Source organism: Symphodus melops (genome assembly GCF_947650265.1).
Source record: "Symphodus melops genome assembly, chromosome: 17".
NCBI lineage: Eukaryota > Metazoa > Chordata > Actinopteri > Labriformes > Labridae > Symphodus > Symphodus melops.
In genome coordinates, this window is record NC_136707.1 from 23,574,095 (window position 1) to 23,595,906 (window position 21,812).

Consider the following 21,812-nt stretch of genomic DNA (forward strand, 5'->3'; position numbering starts at 1 on the left):
TTCAAAAAGAAGATAAATGGTGGAAAAAGAAATGAAAGTACAATTGAACGTCAAAGATATCTTACAAAAGCTCTCAGAAAATGAAGGAGTCCGGATTTTATTCGATTTTCTGGGGAAAACTAAGTGAATTGACAGGATCTAGTTGTTGTAGTTATTTACAGAGAGGAGAATGATGTTAGCTAGTTTGATCCCACTCCAGACCAGTAGGTGGCGGAAATGCACCAATTCGTTGTTCGCTAACCGCCATAAAACGTCAAAGAAGAAGAAGAGGAAGCGTCCGCAGCCAGGCTGAAGTGTTTCCGGTGTACGTGGGGTCACGTACGGAGGGGAAGTGTTTCCGGTGTACGTGGGGTCACGTACGGAGCGGCAGTGAGAGCTAACCGTCTTTAAAATGCTGCTCAGAGTGAGTACAAAGTGTTTGATCTCAGGCCGCCGGCTCACCGTCAGTCTGCACGTGAGCACGAGCTCCCGGTTAGGAGCGTGCACGCGTTGTTATGACTACGGCAGCTGTGTGCGCGCGTTAGCTCGTGGTTAGCATCACCTCTAAACCTGAGAGTGTGAGAACACACCTGTGGACGAACACCTGACGGCTCGTCACTGACGTACAGGATCACACCTGTACAGACAACAAACAGTTTATCAGCTCTTTGATTCAGTTTGACATAAGTGTTGTGTACGTTACGTCACACGTATGTCACGTGACTCAACCTGACCTGTGACTTAACACCTGGACCGGAAAACAAGCTTTTATAAATCTCTGATCTCAAAGATTTTCAGCAACGTTAAAGCTGTAAAATATTCATTTTGACCTTTCTAAATATTAAAGGAGCAGCCTGTCGCTCTGCCCCCTGGTGTTTAAAATGAGTACTGCAGTCTAAACATTACGGAGTCTGATATCTGGGGGGTAAATGAAGTCACTATCAGACACATGAGCTCGCTCCCATCACTCATGTTTATCATCTTTCTTATTTACCTCTTTGTGTTTGTCTCTCAGAGGGCGTTACACATGGGAGGCCTGACCCTGAAACACAGCAGGTCAGTCCACCACAGTCCAGTATGGAGGAGTCCGCTCATACCTATAGTCGTGGAGCAGACGGTGAGTCAGACTGGAACTTTATTTGACTGTTCTTCCATGAACGTAACGTGTCATGTCGGACGCTCTGAGAGTTTGTGTTTGTGTGCAGGGGAGAGGAGAGCGAGCGTACGACATCTACTCTCGCCTGCTGAGAGAGAGAATCATCTGTGTGATGGGTCCTGTAAGTGTTTCAGCTCCACAGTCCGAGCACTCAGTACACCATGTGTAGAAGATGGCTTATATAGTGTGTGTGTGTGTGTGTGTGTGTGTGTGTCCACTCAGATCGACGACACCGTGGCCAGCCTGGTGATCGCCCAGCTGCTCTTCCTCCAGTCAGAGAGCAACAACAAACCCATCCACATGTACATCAACAGTCCTGGTGAGTTGGTGACGACTCAGCCGACCTCTGAGCGACACTCAGATACGTCCAACAAGCCGACGGCTCAGATGAGCGACACTCAGATACGTCCAACAAGCCGACGGCTCAGATGAGCGACACTCAGATACGTCCAACAAGCCGACGGCTCAGATGAGCGACGTCACGATTCGCTCAACTCACTCCTTTTTTCTTTTTCCCACAAAATGAAAAAAATGTCTTAAAAAAAAGTCCTTTATTTGTTTCATGAAAACACGAGCGCACCTCTGAATCTCTGAAGGACTCCGGGCTAAAAAGCTGCTTGTTAGGATGGTTTGGTCTTTGCGTTGCCATGGTAACACCGTATTACTGAGGTGGCGGGTGGATAGTGACATGCACATGAGAAGGCCTCAGATAAGATGATCCTTTATTCACGGAGCGGACGGAGACACAGTGTCACAGCAGAAGAAAAAAAAACACAATTTAATAAAGTTATAAAAATGTCAAAAAAAATATGCATCAAAAAATAGTGAAGAAGAAGAAGAAAGACGTAAACGGTTTAAAACTTCCCTTCTGAGGCGACGTGGTGATAAAGTTCCTTCTTCAGTCGGAGCTGTTTGAGTTTAGACGCGCTGGCTCTGAGCTGTGGCTCAGATCCACCTGCCCTTTGAACACATGAGTTGACGGCGTCTCTCTCCCGTGCAGGCGGCGTGGTGACGGCGGGGTTGGCCATCTACGACACCATGCAGTACATCCTGAACCCCATCTCCACCTGGTGCGTCGGTCAGGCAGCCAGCATGGGCAGCCTGCTGCTGGCAGCCGGAACATCAGGCATGAGGCATTCACTGCCCAACGCCCGCATCATGGTCCACCAGCCGTCAGGAGGAGCCAGGGTAGGCGGGGTCTGATTAATGCTGAGCTGACGTCCAGCAGGGGGCGCTGCTTTAGAGTGTGACGCCCTGTGTTTGTGCGCGTGCAGGGTCAGGCCACAGACATCGCCATCCAGGCTGAAGAGATCCTGAAGCTGAAGAGACAGATCAACAAACTGTACAGCAAACACACGGGGCAGCTGCTGGAAACCATCGGTGAGTTCGCCTTCGCCACGCCTCACGCTGCACGCCAAACCATCAAGCAGCGAGTGCACGTGGCCCTCGTTACGTCCTCCTCTGTAAAGCAGGAGACACGTTGTCCATATTTATACATAATGACCATGTATAAATCCAATCTGTGGGCTCAACCTGTGGCGTCGCCCCCTGGTGGCCATTAGACAGAATGCAGGTTTAAGAAACTTCCAGTTCAGCTTCTTTATTGGTCGCTGTGTAAGAGGTTTAGCGTGCAGCTCATGTTTATGCACAGAGGTCATTGTCTGACCAATCACAGCAGGAGGCTCTGATCAGTAACATGTCAGTGACTGCTCGCTCGCTCTCTCTCTCTCTCCTGTCTTTGTCAGAGGGCGTGATGGAGAGGGATCGCTACATGAGTCCCATGGAGGCACAGGACTTTGGCATCATCGACCGGGTCCTGGTCCACCCGCCTCAGGCCGGCCAGGACGAGCCCGAGTTGGTTCAGAAGGAGCCGGCGTCTGCAGCAAGTCCCTCCCCACAGCCAGAGTCCACGGCCCCAGAGACCGCTTCCCTGGGAACAAACCTCCCCTCCTCATACAAACCGGAGCCCTGAACGCACCACGGCGAGCCCTGAACGCACCACGGCGAGCCCTGAACGCACCATGGCGAGCCCTGGCCCGTGTTCCTGAAGCTGTTTGTTCTGTCCTCGGTGGATTCTCCCTTCTCCTACAACAACACAAACGGACTCTGCAGCGACCTCAGCGTGCAGACGAGCCCAGCGTCTGGTACAGACACATTTTCAGGTTCTGGTTTCTGTGATCGATGAAATAAAAAGACGGCGTGCAGAGTTGATGTGATGAAAGTGCAGCGCTGCGTTAATGTGTCATCTCTCTGCAGAAAGCTGACAGCACTGTGTGAACTCTTTAATAAATGTAATCATCTGACCACACGGACTCCCTCCTCTTCTTTAGACGCACAGTGTGCCTCATTAAAGCTCGTCCTGTCTTAAAGGTACAGACGCACAGTGTGCCTCATTAAAGCTCGTCCTGTCTTAAAGGTACAGACGCACAGTGTGCCTCATTAAAGCTCGTCCTGTCTTAAAGGTACAGACGCATCATGAAGAAGGAACTTTTACCTGCAAACCGTCGAAACACGTCAACAGAAAGAAAGCTGATCAGAATAAACTACTGAAGCAGGGCTGCCTGCCTGTCTGCTAAATGTTGAGAAATCTTTCCCTCAGAGGCCCACACATGGTAACAATCAGTGTGTGTGTGTGTGTGTGTGTGTGTGTGTGTGTGTGTGAGAGAGCTGGTCTTGCGTGTGTGTGTGTGTGTGTGTGTGTGAGAGAGAGAGAGCTGGTCTTGTGTGTGCTCGCCCGAGTGCTCAGTGAGCAGAAGCCCCTGACAGGAAGACGAGAGAAGACCGAAGGCAGATCTGTGTATTTAACAGTCAAACACCTTTCAGGTAGGAAGCCCCGCCCCCACCATGCAGCCTGGACCTACAGCCTGCCACTTCCTGCTTATACAGGTTGGCGTTGTGATTTTTGGATCTGTGGCATCAACAGAGAGCAACATGGAGAAAAGATCCGAGGTGAGAGCTGCTCGATAAACCGTGATGCGTTTAATGTCTCGTGTTTTTACGAAGCTGCTGGAGGTGTCACAACGCCAGAATGATTCCAGTCAAACTCAAATGAAACCATGGCGACACAAACGCTCCTCTTCTTTGTCATGAACTCCTCAGGTGTCTCCGGGTGGGAGAAAGGGAAAGAATGTGTGTGCAGACGGAGGTCAGGCTCGGGCATGTTCAGGAAGAGTTACTTTCACAAACAGTTTTTGTTTTCAGACCGATCAGGCAACAAGGGGCAGAGTTAACCCTTTAGGGTCTGTTTCATCCATCCATTTTCTACCGCTTATCGGGGGGGGGGGGGGAGGAGGGGGGAGGAGGGGAGGAGGGGGAGGGGAGGAGGAGGGGGGGGGAGGAGGGGGGGGTCTATTTCAAAAGATTACAAATCAGACAAGTCAGAACGTATGATCACAACAGGCATCAGATGGATTTTTATTTGTAGTTTTAATAAAGATGCTCAGAGCTGTCTGTCAATACACACACACACACACACACACACATCACACATCACACATCACACACACACACACACACACATCACACACACACACACACACACACACATCACACATCACACACACACACACACATCACACACACACACACACACACACACACACACACACACACACACACACACACACACACACACACACACACACACACATCACACACACATCACACACACACACACACATCACACACACATCACACACACACACATCACACACACACACATCACACACACACACATCACACACATCACACACACACACACACACACACATCACACACATCACACACACACACACACACATCACACACATCACACACACACACATCACACACACACACACACACACACATCACACACATCACACACACACACACACACACATCACACACATCACACACATCACACACACACATCACACACACACATCACACACACACATCACACACACATCACACACACACACATCACACACACACACATCACACACACACACACACACACACATCACACACACATCACACACACACATCACACACACACATCACACACACACACATCACACACACATCACACACACACACATCACACACACATCACACACACACACATCACACACACATCACACACACACATCACACACACACACATCACACACACACATCACACACACACACATCACACACACACACATCACACACACATCACACACACACACATCACACACACACACATCACACACACACATCACACACACACACATCACACACACACACATCTCACACACACACACACACACACATCACACACACACATCACACACACACACACACACACACACACACACATCACACACACACACATCACACACACACACACACACACATCACACACACACATCACACACACACACATCTCACACACACACACACACACATCACACACACACATCACACACACACACACACACACACACACACACATCACACACACACACATCACACACACACACACACATCACACACACACATCACACACACACACATCACACACACACACACACATCACACACACACACATCACACACACACATCACACACACATCACACACACACACATCACACACACACACATCACACACACACACACACATCACACACACACATCACACACACACACATCACACACACACATCACACACACACATCACACACACACATCACACACACACACATCACACACACACATCACACACACACACATCACACACACACATCACACACACACACACACATCACACACACACACATCACACACACACACATCACACACACACACATCACACACACTCATCACACACACTCATCACACACACTCATCACACACACTCATCACACACACATCACACACACACACTCATCACACACACACATCACACACACACTCATCACACACACTCATCACACACACACACTCATCACACACACACATCACACACACACACATCACACACACACATCACACACACACACACACACATCACACACACACACACACACATCACACACACACACACATCACACACACACATCACACACACATCACACACACACACATCACACACACACACATCACACACACACACACACACACATCACACACACACACACACATCACACACACATCACACACACACACATCACACACACACACATCACACACACACATCACACACACACATCACACACACACACATCACACACACACATCACACACACACATCACACACACACACACACACACACACATCACACACACACACATCACACACACACATCACACACACACACACATCACACACACACACATCACACACACACATCACACACACACATCACACACACACACATCACACACACACATCACACACACACACATCACACACACACATCACACACACACACACATCACACACACACACATCACACACACACATCACACACACACATCACACACACACATCACACACACACACATCACACACACACACATCACACACACTCATCACACACACTCATCACACACACACTCATCACACACACACACATCACACACACACACACACATCACACACACACTCATCACACACACTCATCACACACACACACTCATCACACACACACACTCATCACACACACACTCATCACACACACACACACACATCACACACACACTCATCACACACACTCATCACACACACACACTCATCACACACACACACTCATCACACACACACACACACACACACATCACACACACACACATCACACACACACACATCACACACACACACACACACATCACACACACACACATCACACACACACACATCACACACACACACACACACATCACACACACACATCCATGCTTCTAAAGTGTTCAAAAACAAGGGCCACTTTTCGGTCCTGACACTCTGTCAGCGTGCACACACACACCAAGCTGTGTGTGTGTGTGTGTGTGTGTGTGTGTGTGTGTGTGTGTGTGTGTGTGTGTTAAACTGTTGTTTGTGTGTTTCAGAGCTCTGTGCGTCAGTCTCAGCAGGTGTGTGCAGGTGAACAGGAGTACGTTCACAAGAGGAAACAAGTCGTCCTGCAGTCTCTCAACAGACTGGGAATCAACTGTTCTGAAGTAAGAGAAGAACGTCTTTATTCTCTTCTTTCATCAAAGATTCTTTTTATTCAGAGCTGATATACTGAAGAACTCAGATACCCATGCAATGGCCGACATCTTTCTTGGAACTGTAAAGATCTATAAATAGAGTTATCCCTCAGATGCAGCTACCAAACACGTGGAAACCTTTTATAAAATAAGCTTTTATGAAAAACGCTGCTGGCACATGTCTCTCCCCTCTGGATGATGTCTCCCTGCAGGACTCGGTCCCTCACATCGCTCTGCTGGGTTCAGGTGGAGGTCAGAGATCCGCCGTGGCTCTGGTGGGAACTCTCTATCAGATGGAGGAAGACGGTCTGCTGGACTCTGTGCTCTACCTGGGAGGAGTCTCTGGGTCGACATGGTAACGACACTCACACACTTCAGTGTCAGACTGTGTGTGAACCTGTGTTAATGCAGTTTTTGATTTATAGTAACATGATAATCAGGATATGTCACTGATTTAGTCGAGTGGTAGAAGCAGTAGAAGCGATCACACAGAGTACAGTGGTGGGTTACAGGACCTTCAGATTAGGTTTAAACCTCAGTGCTCCATGGTCTCCAGTATCCAGATGATGCATGCAGTAATCAGAGGCTGTAAAGTAGCAGCAACATGTTTTCTTTGCTGTCTCTGGTTCTGTGAGGAATAAGCTCTTCATGTCAGTCTCTCCTCTTCTTGTCCTCTCCTCCGTCAGGGCCATGTCCTCTCTGTACAGTGACCCAGAGTGGAGCGTGGGGATGGACCGGGCCGTGTCCAGGCTGACTGGTCCGGGGGTGGAGCTGGAGCAGGCTCTGTCATGGCTGGGCGAGCGAGCCAAGGAGGAGGACTTCTCTCTCACTGATATCTGGGGGGTGTTGACCTCAGCTGGAATCATGAAACAGGTTCTAGTAGAAGAAAACACTTCATCTCCTTTGTATGAAAGTTTACAACTTAAGCTTGAGATTAACTCTTCAGATTTGATCTCCGTCATCAGATGGACCTGCGGCGTCTTTCTGAAGAGGCCAGCAGAAACGTCACCAACCCTTACCCCATCTACTGCGCCATAGAGAAGCACTGCTTCTCTGAGGGGCCTGTGGAAGGTAAACCTGCTTCTCTGACACATGATCTTAGGTTCTGATGTTGGGGTTGTGAGGAGAATACATTTCTTCATCTGTGCATTTGTTCTGAAATCTGTGTATTACTGTGCCTGAAGCTGGTTTATGGAAGGCCTCACACGGGGCACCAATTATTCAAGAGTTTTGCAGAGCTCATAAGAGGGCAAAAATTATTTTGTGGTTATATGTTGTCAAATTGGCTGTTAAATTAATATTAATAAATAATTAATCATTGATATAAATTGCAAATATTAATAATCTCAACAGGGCACCACCCTGAAATCAGTTAACAATAACCAAATGACAAAATCAGCTGAAGATTTCTGTAGCATGATGTTTGTCCTGTACTAACAGAGACTGTTATCAGGTATTAATCACCCTGTGTGTCTCTCAGCGAGATGGTTTGAAGTGAGTCCTCATGAAGCCGGGTTCACTGAGCTCGGCCTCTTCATCGAGACGTCTCTTCTGGGCAGCAAGTTCGAGAATGGAGAGCTGCAGGAGACGAAAGCTGAGATGGACATGGTCAAACTGCAAGGTAGTAAAAACCGTAGTCTTATTTATTCCAGTAATTAGTTTAGAAAGACTTTGTGATTTTAGAACCAGGGATGTGAGCAGTTCTGAACAGGATCTGTGCATGTCGAGGTTTGGTGCAAATCAGTTAGGGGTGCAGCCTCTCGACACGATGCAACCTGTTTTGATTCAACCTTTAAATTCAACAAACAAACACAAACAGGTGTTTTGAGGAAAGTCAACAAAAGGAAACAGTTGCTTGGTTAAATTGGCAAGCAGCCTCTCTCTGTTTCTCCCTGTCTACCAACAATAAGGAAGTGTGGCCTTCTCTTATGGTTTAGGAGCACTGGACCAAGGTGTTGTCAATCCTTGATGACCCAGGTACACCTACTGGAACCTGAAACACACAGACAACATAACTAGCCAAACCAGCAACCAGCTGAGTCATCATAGCATCAAAAAGACAAATGAAAGTGTCTTGTGTCTAGGGCCAGTCTTGACGCACCCTAACCCCGAACCCTCGAGTATTCATGCAACAAAGTGTTTGTCTGCCTTTGCATTGTAAAATGTTCTCTTGACAGTTCTGCATGTGTTGATACTGATGGAGTGTTTGTCATCAATAAGTATGACTCCTCCTCCTCTATGACCCTTGCAGGTGTTCTTGGCAGTGCGTTGGCTCATGAAGAGATGATCAAAGAGTTCATCCCTCACTGGCTGAATGGTAAATCACATCATGTCATGCTGAGCACACAGTGCACAAATAGTCCAGTAGAAACAGACAGACACGAGCTGTAGTGCTGCATATGAGTATCAGAAACAACATCAATATGTATGATAACACAGGTAAACTGATTGGTCCTTCAATAATTTGTTGTTTTTGTGTCACTCAGTTCCCGGTCATGTGGACGCAGCAGCAGCAGAGTACCTGCGTGTTTACCACGCCCTTCATAAACTCGTAGCTCTGACCAGAAACACCGTGAAGAATCCTGCTGCCCGGTCTGACCTCGACAGGCTGCACAAACTACTGGAAGACGCTGGTACTGATGATAATAATCAGCTTTATGTATTCAGTTTAAACATGTTGGTTGATGTATGCTCATGAGCGCAGAGTCTGACTCAGATAATAACGCCATCACTTCCTTTTTCTTCTTTTTTTAAACTACTTATGTGATTTGAAATGTCACGGCATCTGATGGAATCTCTTCCAGATGAGGTGCTTCGTAATGAGTCCGAGTCCAGGAGTTTGCAGGATAAGGAAAGTGTTTTCCAGCAGAGGAGTCAGCTTCTGCTGGATGTGGTGGAGAGCTGGAGCCAGAGTCTGGAGGACGGAGCTTTTAAAACTCAAGGTGAGAGAGAGGAAGAGAAACAGTTTGTTTGATTTAACTGTGGTGTAAACACCTCTGCATGTTTCTCTCACAGTCACGTTCATAACAAAACAGGTCCTTCCTCTGATTGTGAAGTGGGAGTGGGGAACAACCAACAACTTCCTCTACCAGTACCAAAGTAAGACCACACATCAGCAACACTCACTGTGAACACATTTCATCCATGTTCAGAGAGAGGAGACATTTGTGTTTAGATTTGTAGACCTTTAAATTACAACGTACGGCAGAGAAAGCCTGAGTACACCCGAGCCCTTCCAGAGAGGGGGCGTGGTCAGACACAGCTCATTTACATATTTAAAGCTGCAGGCATGATCAAATACAGGATCAGAGTGGATTTACAACAAGAAACTTAACAGATAGATAAGATATACTCTAGTGTTTCAGTCTGACCATATCACACCAGCATCCAACAAACAGGGAATTCAAAAAAGTGATGAACCTCAGAGCTCTTTGATGTTGGGATCGAGATGTATTGAAAAAGCCTTCACTTTAAACAGTCACTGTAAAATACAAAACTGTAAATAACAACACAAGAGCATACATGTAAATCATATTTGATGTTCCTGTTTCCGGGCAGACTCCAGCGTCCCACCTTGCCTTCACAATAAAGAGAGTTTCCACCTGGTGGACGCCGGCTTGCTGGTGAACGTCGCCTACCCGTCATTTCTGGGGGACAAGAGAGACATCGACCTCATCATCGCTCCTGAGTACAGTGCAGGGGACATGTTCGAGGTACTGTGTGTGTGTGTGTGTGTGTGTGTGTGTGTGTGTGTGTGTGTGTGTATATGAATATGTCAAGCGGCATGTCGATGCAGAAATTTAGAAATTCCTGTAGTTCCTGGAGTGTCCACTAGAGGCTGGCTGCAGCAGCAGAAGGAAGTCACATACACACCCATTCAAAAAGCCTGTTTTTACAGCAGACATGAACATGTTTACAGCCTGCTTCAAAAAACCAAATAGCTCTGATTGGCTCATGTCTCTCCTCACAGACTCTGACTCTGGCCAGAGATTATGCAGCCAAGCTGGAGAAGCCTTTCCCAGAGATAGACGAGAAGATCCTGGAGGACAAAGACTGGCCCAAGGACTGCTACGTGATCGAGGGGAAGGGGAAGGAGCCCACCATCGTCTTCATGCCGCTCTTCAACAGAAAGAACTGCAAAGGTCTGTCAATATAAAAAACACTTTAATCAGGAGAATGTGAAACTCTCTAACATCCGTCTGATAGTCTGTGGTTTTATTCTGCTTCAGATGCAGGAGAAGTCAAAGCAAAGATGGACGAGTTCTCCACCTTCCAGCGTTCGTTCAGTCAGGAGAAGGTCGACTTCCTGTTGGAGATGGCGAAGGAGAACATGAAGAGAAACAAAGAAACTCTGCTGACAGAGATCAAGAAGGCGGCTGAGCGCAGACGCAGCAGGTAGAGATGTGAGCAGGTGTTTGTGAGGAGACGGATCAATTCAGAAATCCAGTATATGTCATGTTCCTCTTTCCTGAGTCATGTCCTTTTTCAGTTCGGATTAATGCCGACTCCACCGGTTCCTCCTGCTCGTAGGTCTTGACTGTAAATGACTTTAATCTCTCTGAGGGATTGGGTATAACATAACAACAGCTCATGTCTGCTTGAATCATGTAATGCATTCTGACTACAAATAAAGGTTGGGTCATTGTGAGAGTACGCGCCTTTTTTCTTGCATTTCACTGCAGAACACACAGGTTATCAGTCTGATGATGTCATCATTGTGTTTGTGTTGTGAAGAATGAACCAATACACATGTTGATATTTAACAGTAACACACCTTTTTTTTTTTTTTTTTTTTTTTAATTATGTTTTTATTGAAAGATAAGAGACATTAACAAATCTTAGTTGCCATTTACAGTGAATACTGAGTTAATAATAATAATTCTCAGAGAATGACAAATGTGAAAATGTTCCATTTCCTTTTGTGTCTCTTTCCCATTTTTTGTATGAAGAAATAAAAACTATAAACAAACATCCAGAGAGTGAACAGAACAAGTGTAGCATTGTATGTCATAAATTGGGAGTAGTTCAGGTGAATATTTGAAATATCTATATAAAGAAAGAGGATAGATAGAAAATACCAAATCAAAACATTTATATCAAGGTTAGGTAGCTCTGTCAGTTGAAACCTGAAAAATATGTTCTATACAATGTCAGGCATATACCGTTTAACATATTTTTCCCACTTGTTCCAATGTTTATCGAAAAGGTCCATCTTTAAATTCACTGTGAAGGTAATCTTTTCCATTGTGTAAATGTCCACCATTATTTGGGCCCAGTCCTGGAGAGTTGGTTCTCTTTGCACCTTCCACTTCTTTGTGATAGCTTTTTTGCCTGCTGCCAAAAGTATATTCCAGAGATATCCATCTATTGTTTGCATTGCTTGAGTTTTGTTACCAAAAAACATAGTTTTAAAATCCATTGGTATATAAACTTGGAAAATATGCTTTAAGGCATTGTTAATATCACACCAATATTTTTGAAGAATCTGACATTCCCAAAATACATGGTAATGATGTGCTCTCTGGCAACCACAATTTCTCCAACATTGACTGTTTCCCTGTGAGAAATGTGCACTTTGACATGGTGTTATAAAGTAACGTGAGACACTTTTCCAACAAAATTCTTTCCAAACATGTGATTTTGTGCTTCTCCACTGAGATGAACATATTTGTTCCCATTCCTCATCCATTATAACAAGTCCTGCTTCCTTTTCCCATGTGTCTTTAATATATTTTGATGAATACCTGTTAAGGTTAGTAATACTCTTGTATAGCTTTGATATTATTCCTCTTGTAAGTTCTGATTTGTATGCTTTTACAAAAAGTTCAATTAGTGGATTGTATTGATCTGTGTTTTGCCTAATAGCCTGATTATAATAATTCCTTGTTTGTAAATACCTATAAAAATCTTCCTTCTCCAGATTAAATTTATTCTGTAGTGTGTCAAAACTTTCAAGTTGGTTATCCTTTACAATCTGGAAAAAGGCCCTTATACCTTTTGTGATCCAAATCCTAAATCTGGAATCAATACTGTTAGGTATGAAATTTCGGTCGTATGCTAACCAGCTCAGTACTTTAATTTCTTTATTCAATTTATATGTTTTTATCAGTCCTTTCCAAATTGTAAATACGGATTTTATCCATGTGTTTTCCAAGTTATCTATTGATTCAAGTCGTTTGTCATCTGCCAGTATCGCTTGTAGGGGGACTTCTGTAACCACACTGCATTCTATATCCTTCCATTTGGCTACATATTCCGGGTCACACCAATAGAGTAATGTGCGAACTTGAGCAGAAATGAAGTAGTTTTTGAGGCAGGGAAGGCCCCAGCCTCCCCTCTCTTTTGATAATTGTAATGTTTTGAAACGAATACGAGGTTTCTGTCCTTGCCATATAAATCTTGAAATTGCTTTGTCCCATTCAGCAAATAAACGGTTTGGGATAGAAACTGGGAGAGTTTGGAATAGGTATAAATACCTGGGTAGAACGTTCATTTTTATGGTTTCAATCCTTGCTGTTAGGCTGAGATATGGGATGAGATTCCACTTTTCAAGATCCTTCTTCACATTTGAGTAAAGGGGGTTATAATTTTTCTCTAAAATCTTCGATAGGTCCTTGTGCAGGGTTACACCTAAATATTTAAGGGATTCTGTTTGCCATTTGAATGGATACTTCTTTTTGAAATTTTCAGGTGGGTGCCAATAGGAGAGAATTTCAGTTTTTTCAATATTTAATTTATAACCAGACATTGGGCCAATTTTATCTAAAAAATGCATAAGTTCTGGTATAGATTTTTCAGGTCTGGTTAAAAATAAGATTATATCATCCGCGTAGCAAGCAATTTTATGTTCCACTTTGTTAATTGTGATACCACTAATCATTTTTGCTTGTCTGATATGTTGGGTTAATGGCTCCAAATACAAGGCAAAGAGGAGCGGGGACCAAGCACAGCCCTGCCGTACTCCTCTCTCTAGTGTCAATGGGTCTGTCAGATAGCCGTTTATTCTTATTCTTGATGTTGGGTTGCTATAAAGGGCCTTGATGCTATTTATTATTAAATCACTGAATTGAAATTTTTTCATCACTTTGAACAGATAGAACCAGCTAACTGAATCAAATGCCTTTTCGGCGTCTAAACTAATAATCATGGCCTTCTCTTTATATTTTTGTATATGACTCATTATATGCAGGGTACGTTTAATGTTGTCTTGAGTTTGTCGTCTGTTAATAAATCCTGTTTGGTCGTTATTTATAATATTTGGAAGAATATTTTCCATTCTTTTGGACATTATTGAGGTGTAGATACGATAGTCAACATTAAGGATTGAGATAGGTCTGTATGATCCGCATTCAAGTCTATCCTTATTTTCTTTAGGTATTAATGATATAATTGCTTCCTTCCAACTTGGGGGGGTCTCGGCTTTTTTGAGTGCCCAGTTAAAGGTTGTTCGAAGTAGGGGGGCGAGCACCTCCCTGAGAGCTTTATACCACTCTGAGGTGAATCCGTCGCTGCCCGGAGACTTGTTGTTTTTTAGCCTCTTAATTGCATTTTGGATTTCGACCATGGTAATTTCAGCTCCTAGTTGGTTATTTTGCTCTTCAGTCATTACAGGAAGGTCCAGTGTGTCTAGGAAAGAGTTGATTTCATTTTCTTTATCTTCTGCCATTTTAGAGAATAATTTCTTGTAAAAAGATTCAAATGTTGATTGTATTTTATCTTGTTTAGTTACTGTTCTATTATTTTGACTGTCTCGAATTTTGAAAATTGCTCTATCTGCTTGTTGCTTTCTGAGTTTCCAGGCTAATAATTTGGAAAATTTGGTACCACTCTCGTAATATCTTTGTTTTGTAAAGAGCATTTTTTTCATTATTTCTTGTGAAGTCAATTCATTAATTTCTTTTCTTATTCTCCTAATTTCTTGCAGTATTTGTAAATTTTTATTGTGAGCATGTCTTTTTTCTAATTGTTTTAGACGGTTCTGTAGTTCCTGAAGCTTTTTCTGCCTTTGCCTCTTTTTAGCTGATGCTACAGCAATTATTTTACCCCTTAGGACTGCCTTGGCTGCATCCCAGAGGATAGGGAAACTTCCCCATTGTCATTTTCTTCGATGTATCTCAAAACATCTTCTGACATTTTTTTTTTAAGTTGAGGATCATTAAGGAGGCTAGCATTAAATCTCCAGGGCGTATTTCTTTGCCTTTCACCTAGATCTATGGTCATATATATAGGTGCATGGTCACTTATATCTATTGTGCCTATATCAACTTCGACAATTTTGGATCTATCCCTACTGAAAGTGAAAAAATAGTCGATCCTGGTGTACACCAAGTGAGGATTTGAAAAGTGGGTATATTGCCTTGCACTTGGATACTTTTCCCTAAAGATGTCTATTAGCCCTATATTTTTTATTAATTTGCAGAATTTAGTATTAGTTGTTTTGTTACTACTTTTCTGATTTGAGGTATCTAGGTTAGGGTTTAGGTGGAGGTTAAAGTCTCCGCCACAGATTAGGGTTCCCCCAGAGTGATTAACAATCAAGTCCATGATACTAGTAAAGAAGGAAGCATCGCTTCCTGGTGGGGCATATACACTCAACAAAAATATAAACGCAACACTTTTGTTTTTGCTCCCATTTGTCATGAGATGGACTCAAAGATCTAAAATTCATTCCAGATACACAATATTACCATTTCTCTCAAACATTGTTCATAAATCTGTCTAAATGTGTGATAGTGAGCACTTTTGCTTTGCTGAGACAATCCATCCCACCTCACAGGTGTGCCACATCAAGATGCTCATCAGACACCATGATTAGTGCACAGGTGTACCTTAGACTGTCCACAATAAAAGGCCACCCTGAAATGTGCAGTTTTTGCTTTATTGAGGGTCTGGGGACTCAGAACCAGTCAGTATCTGGTGTGACCACCATTTGCCTCATGCAGTGCAACACATCTTCTTCGCATAGAGTTTATCAGATTGTCAATTGTGGCCTGTGGAATGTTGGTCCACTCCTCTTCAATGGCTGTGCGAAGTTGCTGGATATTAGTGGGAACTGGTACGCGCTGTCGTATACGCCGGTCAAGCACATCCCAAACATGCTCAATGGGTGACATGTCCGGTGAGTATGCTGGCCATGCAAGAACTGGGACATTTTCAGCTTCCAAGAATTGTGTACAGATCCTTGCAACATGGGGCCGTGCATTATCTTGCTGAAACATGAGGTGATGTTCATGGATGTATGGCACAACAATGGGCCTCAGGATCTCATCACGGTATCTCTGTGCATTCAAAATGCCATCAATAAAATGCACCTGTGTTCTTCGTCCATAACAGATGCCTGCCCATACCATAACCCCACCACCACCATGGGCCACTCAATCCACAACATTGACATCAGCAAAGCGCTCACCCACACGACGCCACACACGCTGTCTGCCATCTGCCCTGAACAATGTAAACCGAGATTCATCCGTGAAGAGAACACCTCTCCAACGTGCCAGACGCCATCGAATGTGAGCATTTGCCCACTCAAGTCTGTTACGGCGACGATCTGGAGTCAGGTTAAGACCCCGATGAGGACGACGAGCATGCAGTTGAGCTTCCCTGAGACGGTTTCTGACAGTTTGTGCAGAAATTCTTTGGTTATGCAAACCAATTGTTTCAGCAGCTGTCTGAGTAGCTGGTCTCAGACGATCTTGGAGGTGAACCTGCTGGATGTGGAGGTCCTGGGCTGGTGTGGTTACACGTGGTCTGCGGTTGTGAGGCCGGTTGGATGTACTGCCATATTCTCTGAAACGCCTTTGGAGACGGCTTATGGTGGAGAAATGAACATTCAATGCCCGAGCAACAGATCTGGTTGACATTCCTGCTGTCAGCATGCCAATTGCACGCTCCCTCAATGCTTGCGCCATCTGTGGCATTTTGCTGTGAGACAAAACTGCACATTTCAGAGTGGCCTTTTATTGTGGACAGTCTAAGGTACACCTGTGCACTAATCATGGTGTCTGATGAGCATCTTGATGTGGCACACCTGTGAGGTGGGATGGATTGTCTCAGCAAAGCAAAAGTGCTCACTATCACACATTTAGACAGATTTATGAACAATGTTTGAGAGAAATGGTAATATTGTGTATCTGGAATGAATTTTAGATCTTTGAGTCCATCTCATGACAAATGGGAGCAAAAACAAAAGTGTTGCGTTTATATTTTTGTTGAGTGTACATTGAAAAACGTGTACATATTTCCATTAACAGTGCCTTTGACCAATATAAAACGGCCTTCTTTATCTTTGTGTTCATAAGTCTGCTCAAAGGTCAGTTTACTCGATATTAATATGGCCACCCCTCTTTTATGTTTGCCTATATAAGAGGAATAGTATAGTTTAGTATAGCCGTATTTGGTCAGCTTTTTATGTTCCAAGTTGTTTAAATGTGTTTCCTGTAAGTACACAATGTCTACTTTTTCCCTTCTCATTTTTGTCAGTATCTTTGTACGTTTAGTTGGGCTTAATATGCCATTTACATTGAAAGATGCTACCCTTAGCTTTTCAGATGCCATTTACTTGTGTAGTGGCATGTGTTATAACTCCATCTTTGCTACAAAATTCTCTGGTCAAACATAACATAACATGAGAACAGTGAAAACGTGAACTGTAAAATTGTACATAGTGCAATGCTATGGGTTCCACTGGAGAGGTTGGAGGGAAGTCCTTTTCGGATGTAGACCTAAATAGGGCCCTCCGTGACAACTTACAACAATAAGTGTCCATACAAAGTTATTGTCCTGGCCCTCCTCATAAACATCCATTTAAGGGGAAACAGAGAGAGAGTAAACAAGTGAAAATAATAAAGAAAAGGAGAGATCACCGTTCTTTCTTCATTGTGGGGAAAGCCGTCTGAAAGCCTGGAGTTTGGATATGGTAGCAGCTTGTCCGGTGGGTGACTCTTGGCGGCCGGTCCCTTTCCTCCCCGCGATGCGCCATGGCTCCGCGTCCAGCAGCTCCACCGGGTCCTGCCGGGGCGGAACCAGGTGCACGGCGAAGCCTCGGTCACTCATATCTTTAGTAGCCTCGTTTGCAGTCTGGTAGAGACGCATCCCGTCCTCGTAGAAGACGCGGAGCTTGGCTGGATATGGGGTTTGAAATCGGATCCTTTTCTCTCTCAGCACCCGTTTCGCCTCGTTGTATTTCTTGCGATCGTTCAGAATAGCTGTCGGGTAGTCATGGTCGAAGTAGATCCTCTGAGTATTCACGTGGATTTGTTTCTTTTCCCAGGCCTTTCTCAGTATTTCTTCCTTTGTTCGGTACTGCATAAACTTGACCACTATGGACCTGGTTTTCTCTGCACCTGCTGGTCTCGGCGCTAGAGCCCTATGCGCCGTTTCAATGTTGAGTTCAAGGGAGTCAGGAATGTTTAGTTTCTCTCTGAGGAGCTTTTCCACAAAAACAATCATTGAACTGCCTTGTACCTCATTTTCCGGGACATTGAAAATACGTAAATTCGTCCTTCTCGCTCTTGCTTCCTGGTCGATGAGCTTATCCTCAGTTTGGGTCTGGGCTTTTAGCATGTTTCTCATAATTAGCTCCATCGTCTCTAGCTTAGCTTCCGCTGCCCCAATACGGTCCTCGGCTTTTCCGATTCTTTGATTTGCGTTGTTAATATCTTCTCTAATTGCGTCCAGGTTCTGTTTGTTTTCCTGTCTAAAATCTTGGATTTCATGCAGAATCTTTTCCAAACTTGCTTTGGATTTGTCGTTACCTTTTGGTTTGTCGACGCCATCTTTTGCGTTAGCATGGCTATCAGAGCTGTGTGAGTCGTCTTCGGTGTCAAACATATCTGGAACATATTTTCGACTTCTCTCTCGTGTTTCCATCTTGTCCTGCTTTTAAATCTGGTCGAAATGTTTCGTAGGTGGTTACGATATCCTGCAGGATGGGTTTTAACTCTTTCCCCGCCAGAGAATTCTAGAATGCTTGCCAGCCAGCGCCAGCCTTTTTCACCATTTTCACCAATCTTTCAAGACTCACAGAATATTTTGTTCTTTGAATATGTAAATATTGAATACATCAAAAGAAAGATCAGAGCCTCTGCTTTCATATACAAAAAACTATTTTATTCAAACTTCATTCAATCTTTTTTTATCAGCACTTGAATATCGGCCATTTTCACAAAAAAACCACATTCCGGACAAAAAGCTGAGAAAACGGCACTTTTATAAAACACTTTATTTATTTTCAAGAAAAAAAAAGTGATTTTGAGTTTACATTTGGATTCTTTTTACTTTCATTTGCCAACTACAGTTATATTTTAAAATAAATAACTAAAATAAATAAAAATGATTACATAAAATTATTAATTTTCTTTGAATAGTGTAGCACTACAACATTTACAAACTATATTATACATTTTTCTTCTCTTATACACTCAGAAATACTTTGTTTTTACAAACACTTAAATATCATTATTATTTTCAATAATAAAACATTAGTTGAACAAAAACCTGATCAAGAACAGAGACAACCGTGTCTCCCAGGGAAGTGCCTTCTCCACAGGGTTTCATGTTGTAACAGCACTCTGTGTCAGAATCGCAAAGGATGGAGGATTTGAACCCATATTTGACAGGTTTTTGGGGATTGTACACCCTGAACGCTCGCCGTCCACGCCACAGAAGCGTACCCTCATCAATGCAAATGTTGGTGTTAGGTTGATACGTTTGACTGAATTTAGATATAAGGTCATATAAGACAGGGCGGACTTTGTACAACCTGTCAGTGCTATTTGCTGGCCTTGATTCATAATCATTGGAGTGTAGAAATCTCCATATGATCTCAAACCGGTTGCGGGACATGACCTTGTTGAAGTAGGGGGTGACCAAAATGTCATCTGTAGACCAGTACATTTCAAGGTCAGGCTTACGAATGATATGATCAAGAGCAGCAGCATCATTTAGAGGTCCAGGATTCTCAGTGAAAGGAAAGTCTTTTGGCTGCCAGTTCATTTCTTTCCACATCAGATTACCTGGACCAGGACCTGCACCTGGCTGGTTTACAGACCCTCTTGCTTGGTCACCAGGTACTTGACCTCCACCACGCCCATAAGATCCACAGGTCCGACCTCTGCCTCTTTGCTGTGTTCGACCTGTAAATAATTAGAAAGACATTTTTTTTATTCAACAGTGTGATGTGCACAAAGAGAGAAACGTTATTTTTCGGCCTCTTCATATCACATCTTACCTTTTTCACCTTGGGTAGTTCTGTGTAAAGGACACCTGGGCCTTGAATCCCTGGACTCTGTGTGTAAAATGACAGTAAAATGTCAAACAAATATTCATTTGGTAAATAGTTTGTGTACAAAATGAAAGATAAATTATTTCTTTTTTCATCTTCTCTCACAAGTTAGCAGATGCTCTTGTCTTGTAGTATCTAATAATCATACAATCCAAGTAACATACTATCAAACTAAATAAAATAGGTTATCATGACTCACCTCTTGCACCTACGTGTATGTCTGGACCTTGGAGACCTGGACCTTGGAGACCTGGATCTTGGAGACCTGGACCTTGGAGACCTGGACTCTGTGTCTGGAAATTACAATAAAATGTCCGTCAAAAATTCGTTTTGTACATAGTTTATGTACAAAACTGAGAGATATGTTATTTCGACGTCACGTTATCTCATGAATTATCAGATGCATATGCTATCACGGTGAATCAAAAAATAACGTGATCATATCTTACCTCTGACACGTCCTGAATCCCTCCATTCACTGTCGCCGCTGCTGTCTTCATCCAGATCAGTTTCACGGAGGTCAAAAAATGAATTATCAGAGTCTGTATCGATAATTAACTCTGTAGCTTCCACAGCCGAATATCTCCTTGCTGGCGCCGGCATGTTTGTACTGTTCAAGAGCTTTTATCTCATATCTATACGGCTAATGTTGACTTTTTGACGCGCGTCAAACTCACATACAGACTGATCGAACACCGCCCGCTGGAAAATAAGGACGAAGAAAATGTTTGTTTTTTTTCTCTCTACTTTCCCGCGGGTGGTCTTGTTTGTTGGTTTTTGACCCCACAGTCCTGTAACTTTTTCACAATGTCCGCCAGAGCGCCCCCTATCGTATTACACTGAAAACACCAATTGACGGAACATTCCGTCAATGGCGGGTAACGGTTGGGTTCCAAATGACGGAATATTCCGTCAATGGCGGGTAACGGTTGGGTTCCAAATGACGGAATATTCCGTCAATGGCGGGGAACGGTTGGGTTCCAAATGACGGAATATTCCGTCAATGGCGGAGAATGAGTTAAGAATCTTATAGGAGGAGCGCGCTTCTTAAGCTGCCATCTGGTGCGAGACCGGAACCGGAACCCTCCAGTAACACACCTTTAATTAAAGGATAAAGCAACGCCCTGTCAAGCAGAATTTATACACAAGTTGTGAGTTAGCTTTGTGATCTTTGG

At 44.0% G+C, this 21,812-nt stretch overlaps 2 protein-coding genes across 2 annotated transcripts; both read left to right on the forward strand.

Annotated features, from left to right (window-relative positions):
* The first annotated feature begins 277 nt into the window (after positions 1–277).
* clpp (caseinolytic mitochondrial matrix peptidase proteolytic subunit) lies at positions 278–3,438 on the forward strand. The gene is made up of 7 exons (XM_079366676.1): positions 278–403; positions 995–1,096; positions 1,185–1,256; positions 1,358–1,454; positions 2,136–2,323; positions 2,410–2,515; positions 2,881–3,438. The coding sequence occupies exons 1-7, from the start codon at positions 392–394 to the stop codon at positions 3,105–3,107; spliced, it is 804 nt and encodes a 267-aa protein (XP_079222802.1). The 5' UTR covers positions 278–391; the 3' UTR covers positions 3,108–3,438.
* Positions 3,439–3,902: 464 nt separating this feature from the next.
* On the forward strand, positions 3,903–12,005 carry LOC306838636 (cytosolic phospholipase A2 gamma-like). The gene is made up of 13 exons (XM_079366942.1): positions 3,903–4,084; positions 7,212–7,322; positions 7,565–7,707; positions 8,039–8,225; positions 8,318–8,423; positions 8,833–8,973; positions 9,604–9,669; positions 9,839–9,985; positions 10,157–10,294; positions 10,368–10,451; positions 10,911–11,065; positions 11,323–11,494; positions 11,582–12,005. Exons 1-13 carry the CDS (start codon positions 3,980–3,982, stop codon positions 11,749–11,751), a joined length of 1,725 nt encoding a protein of 574 aa, XP_079223068.1. The 5' UTR covers positions 3,903–3,979; the 3' UTR covers positions 11,752–12,005.
* Positions 12,006–21,812: the final 9,807 nt, after the last annotated feature.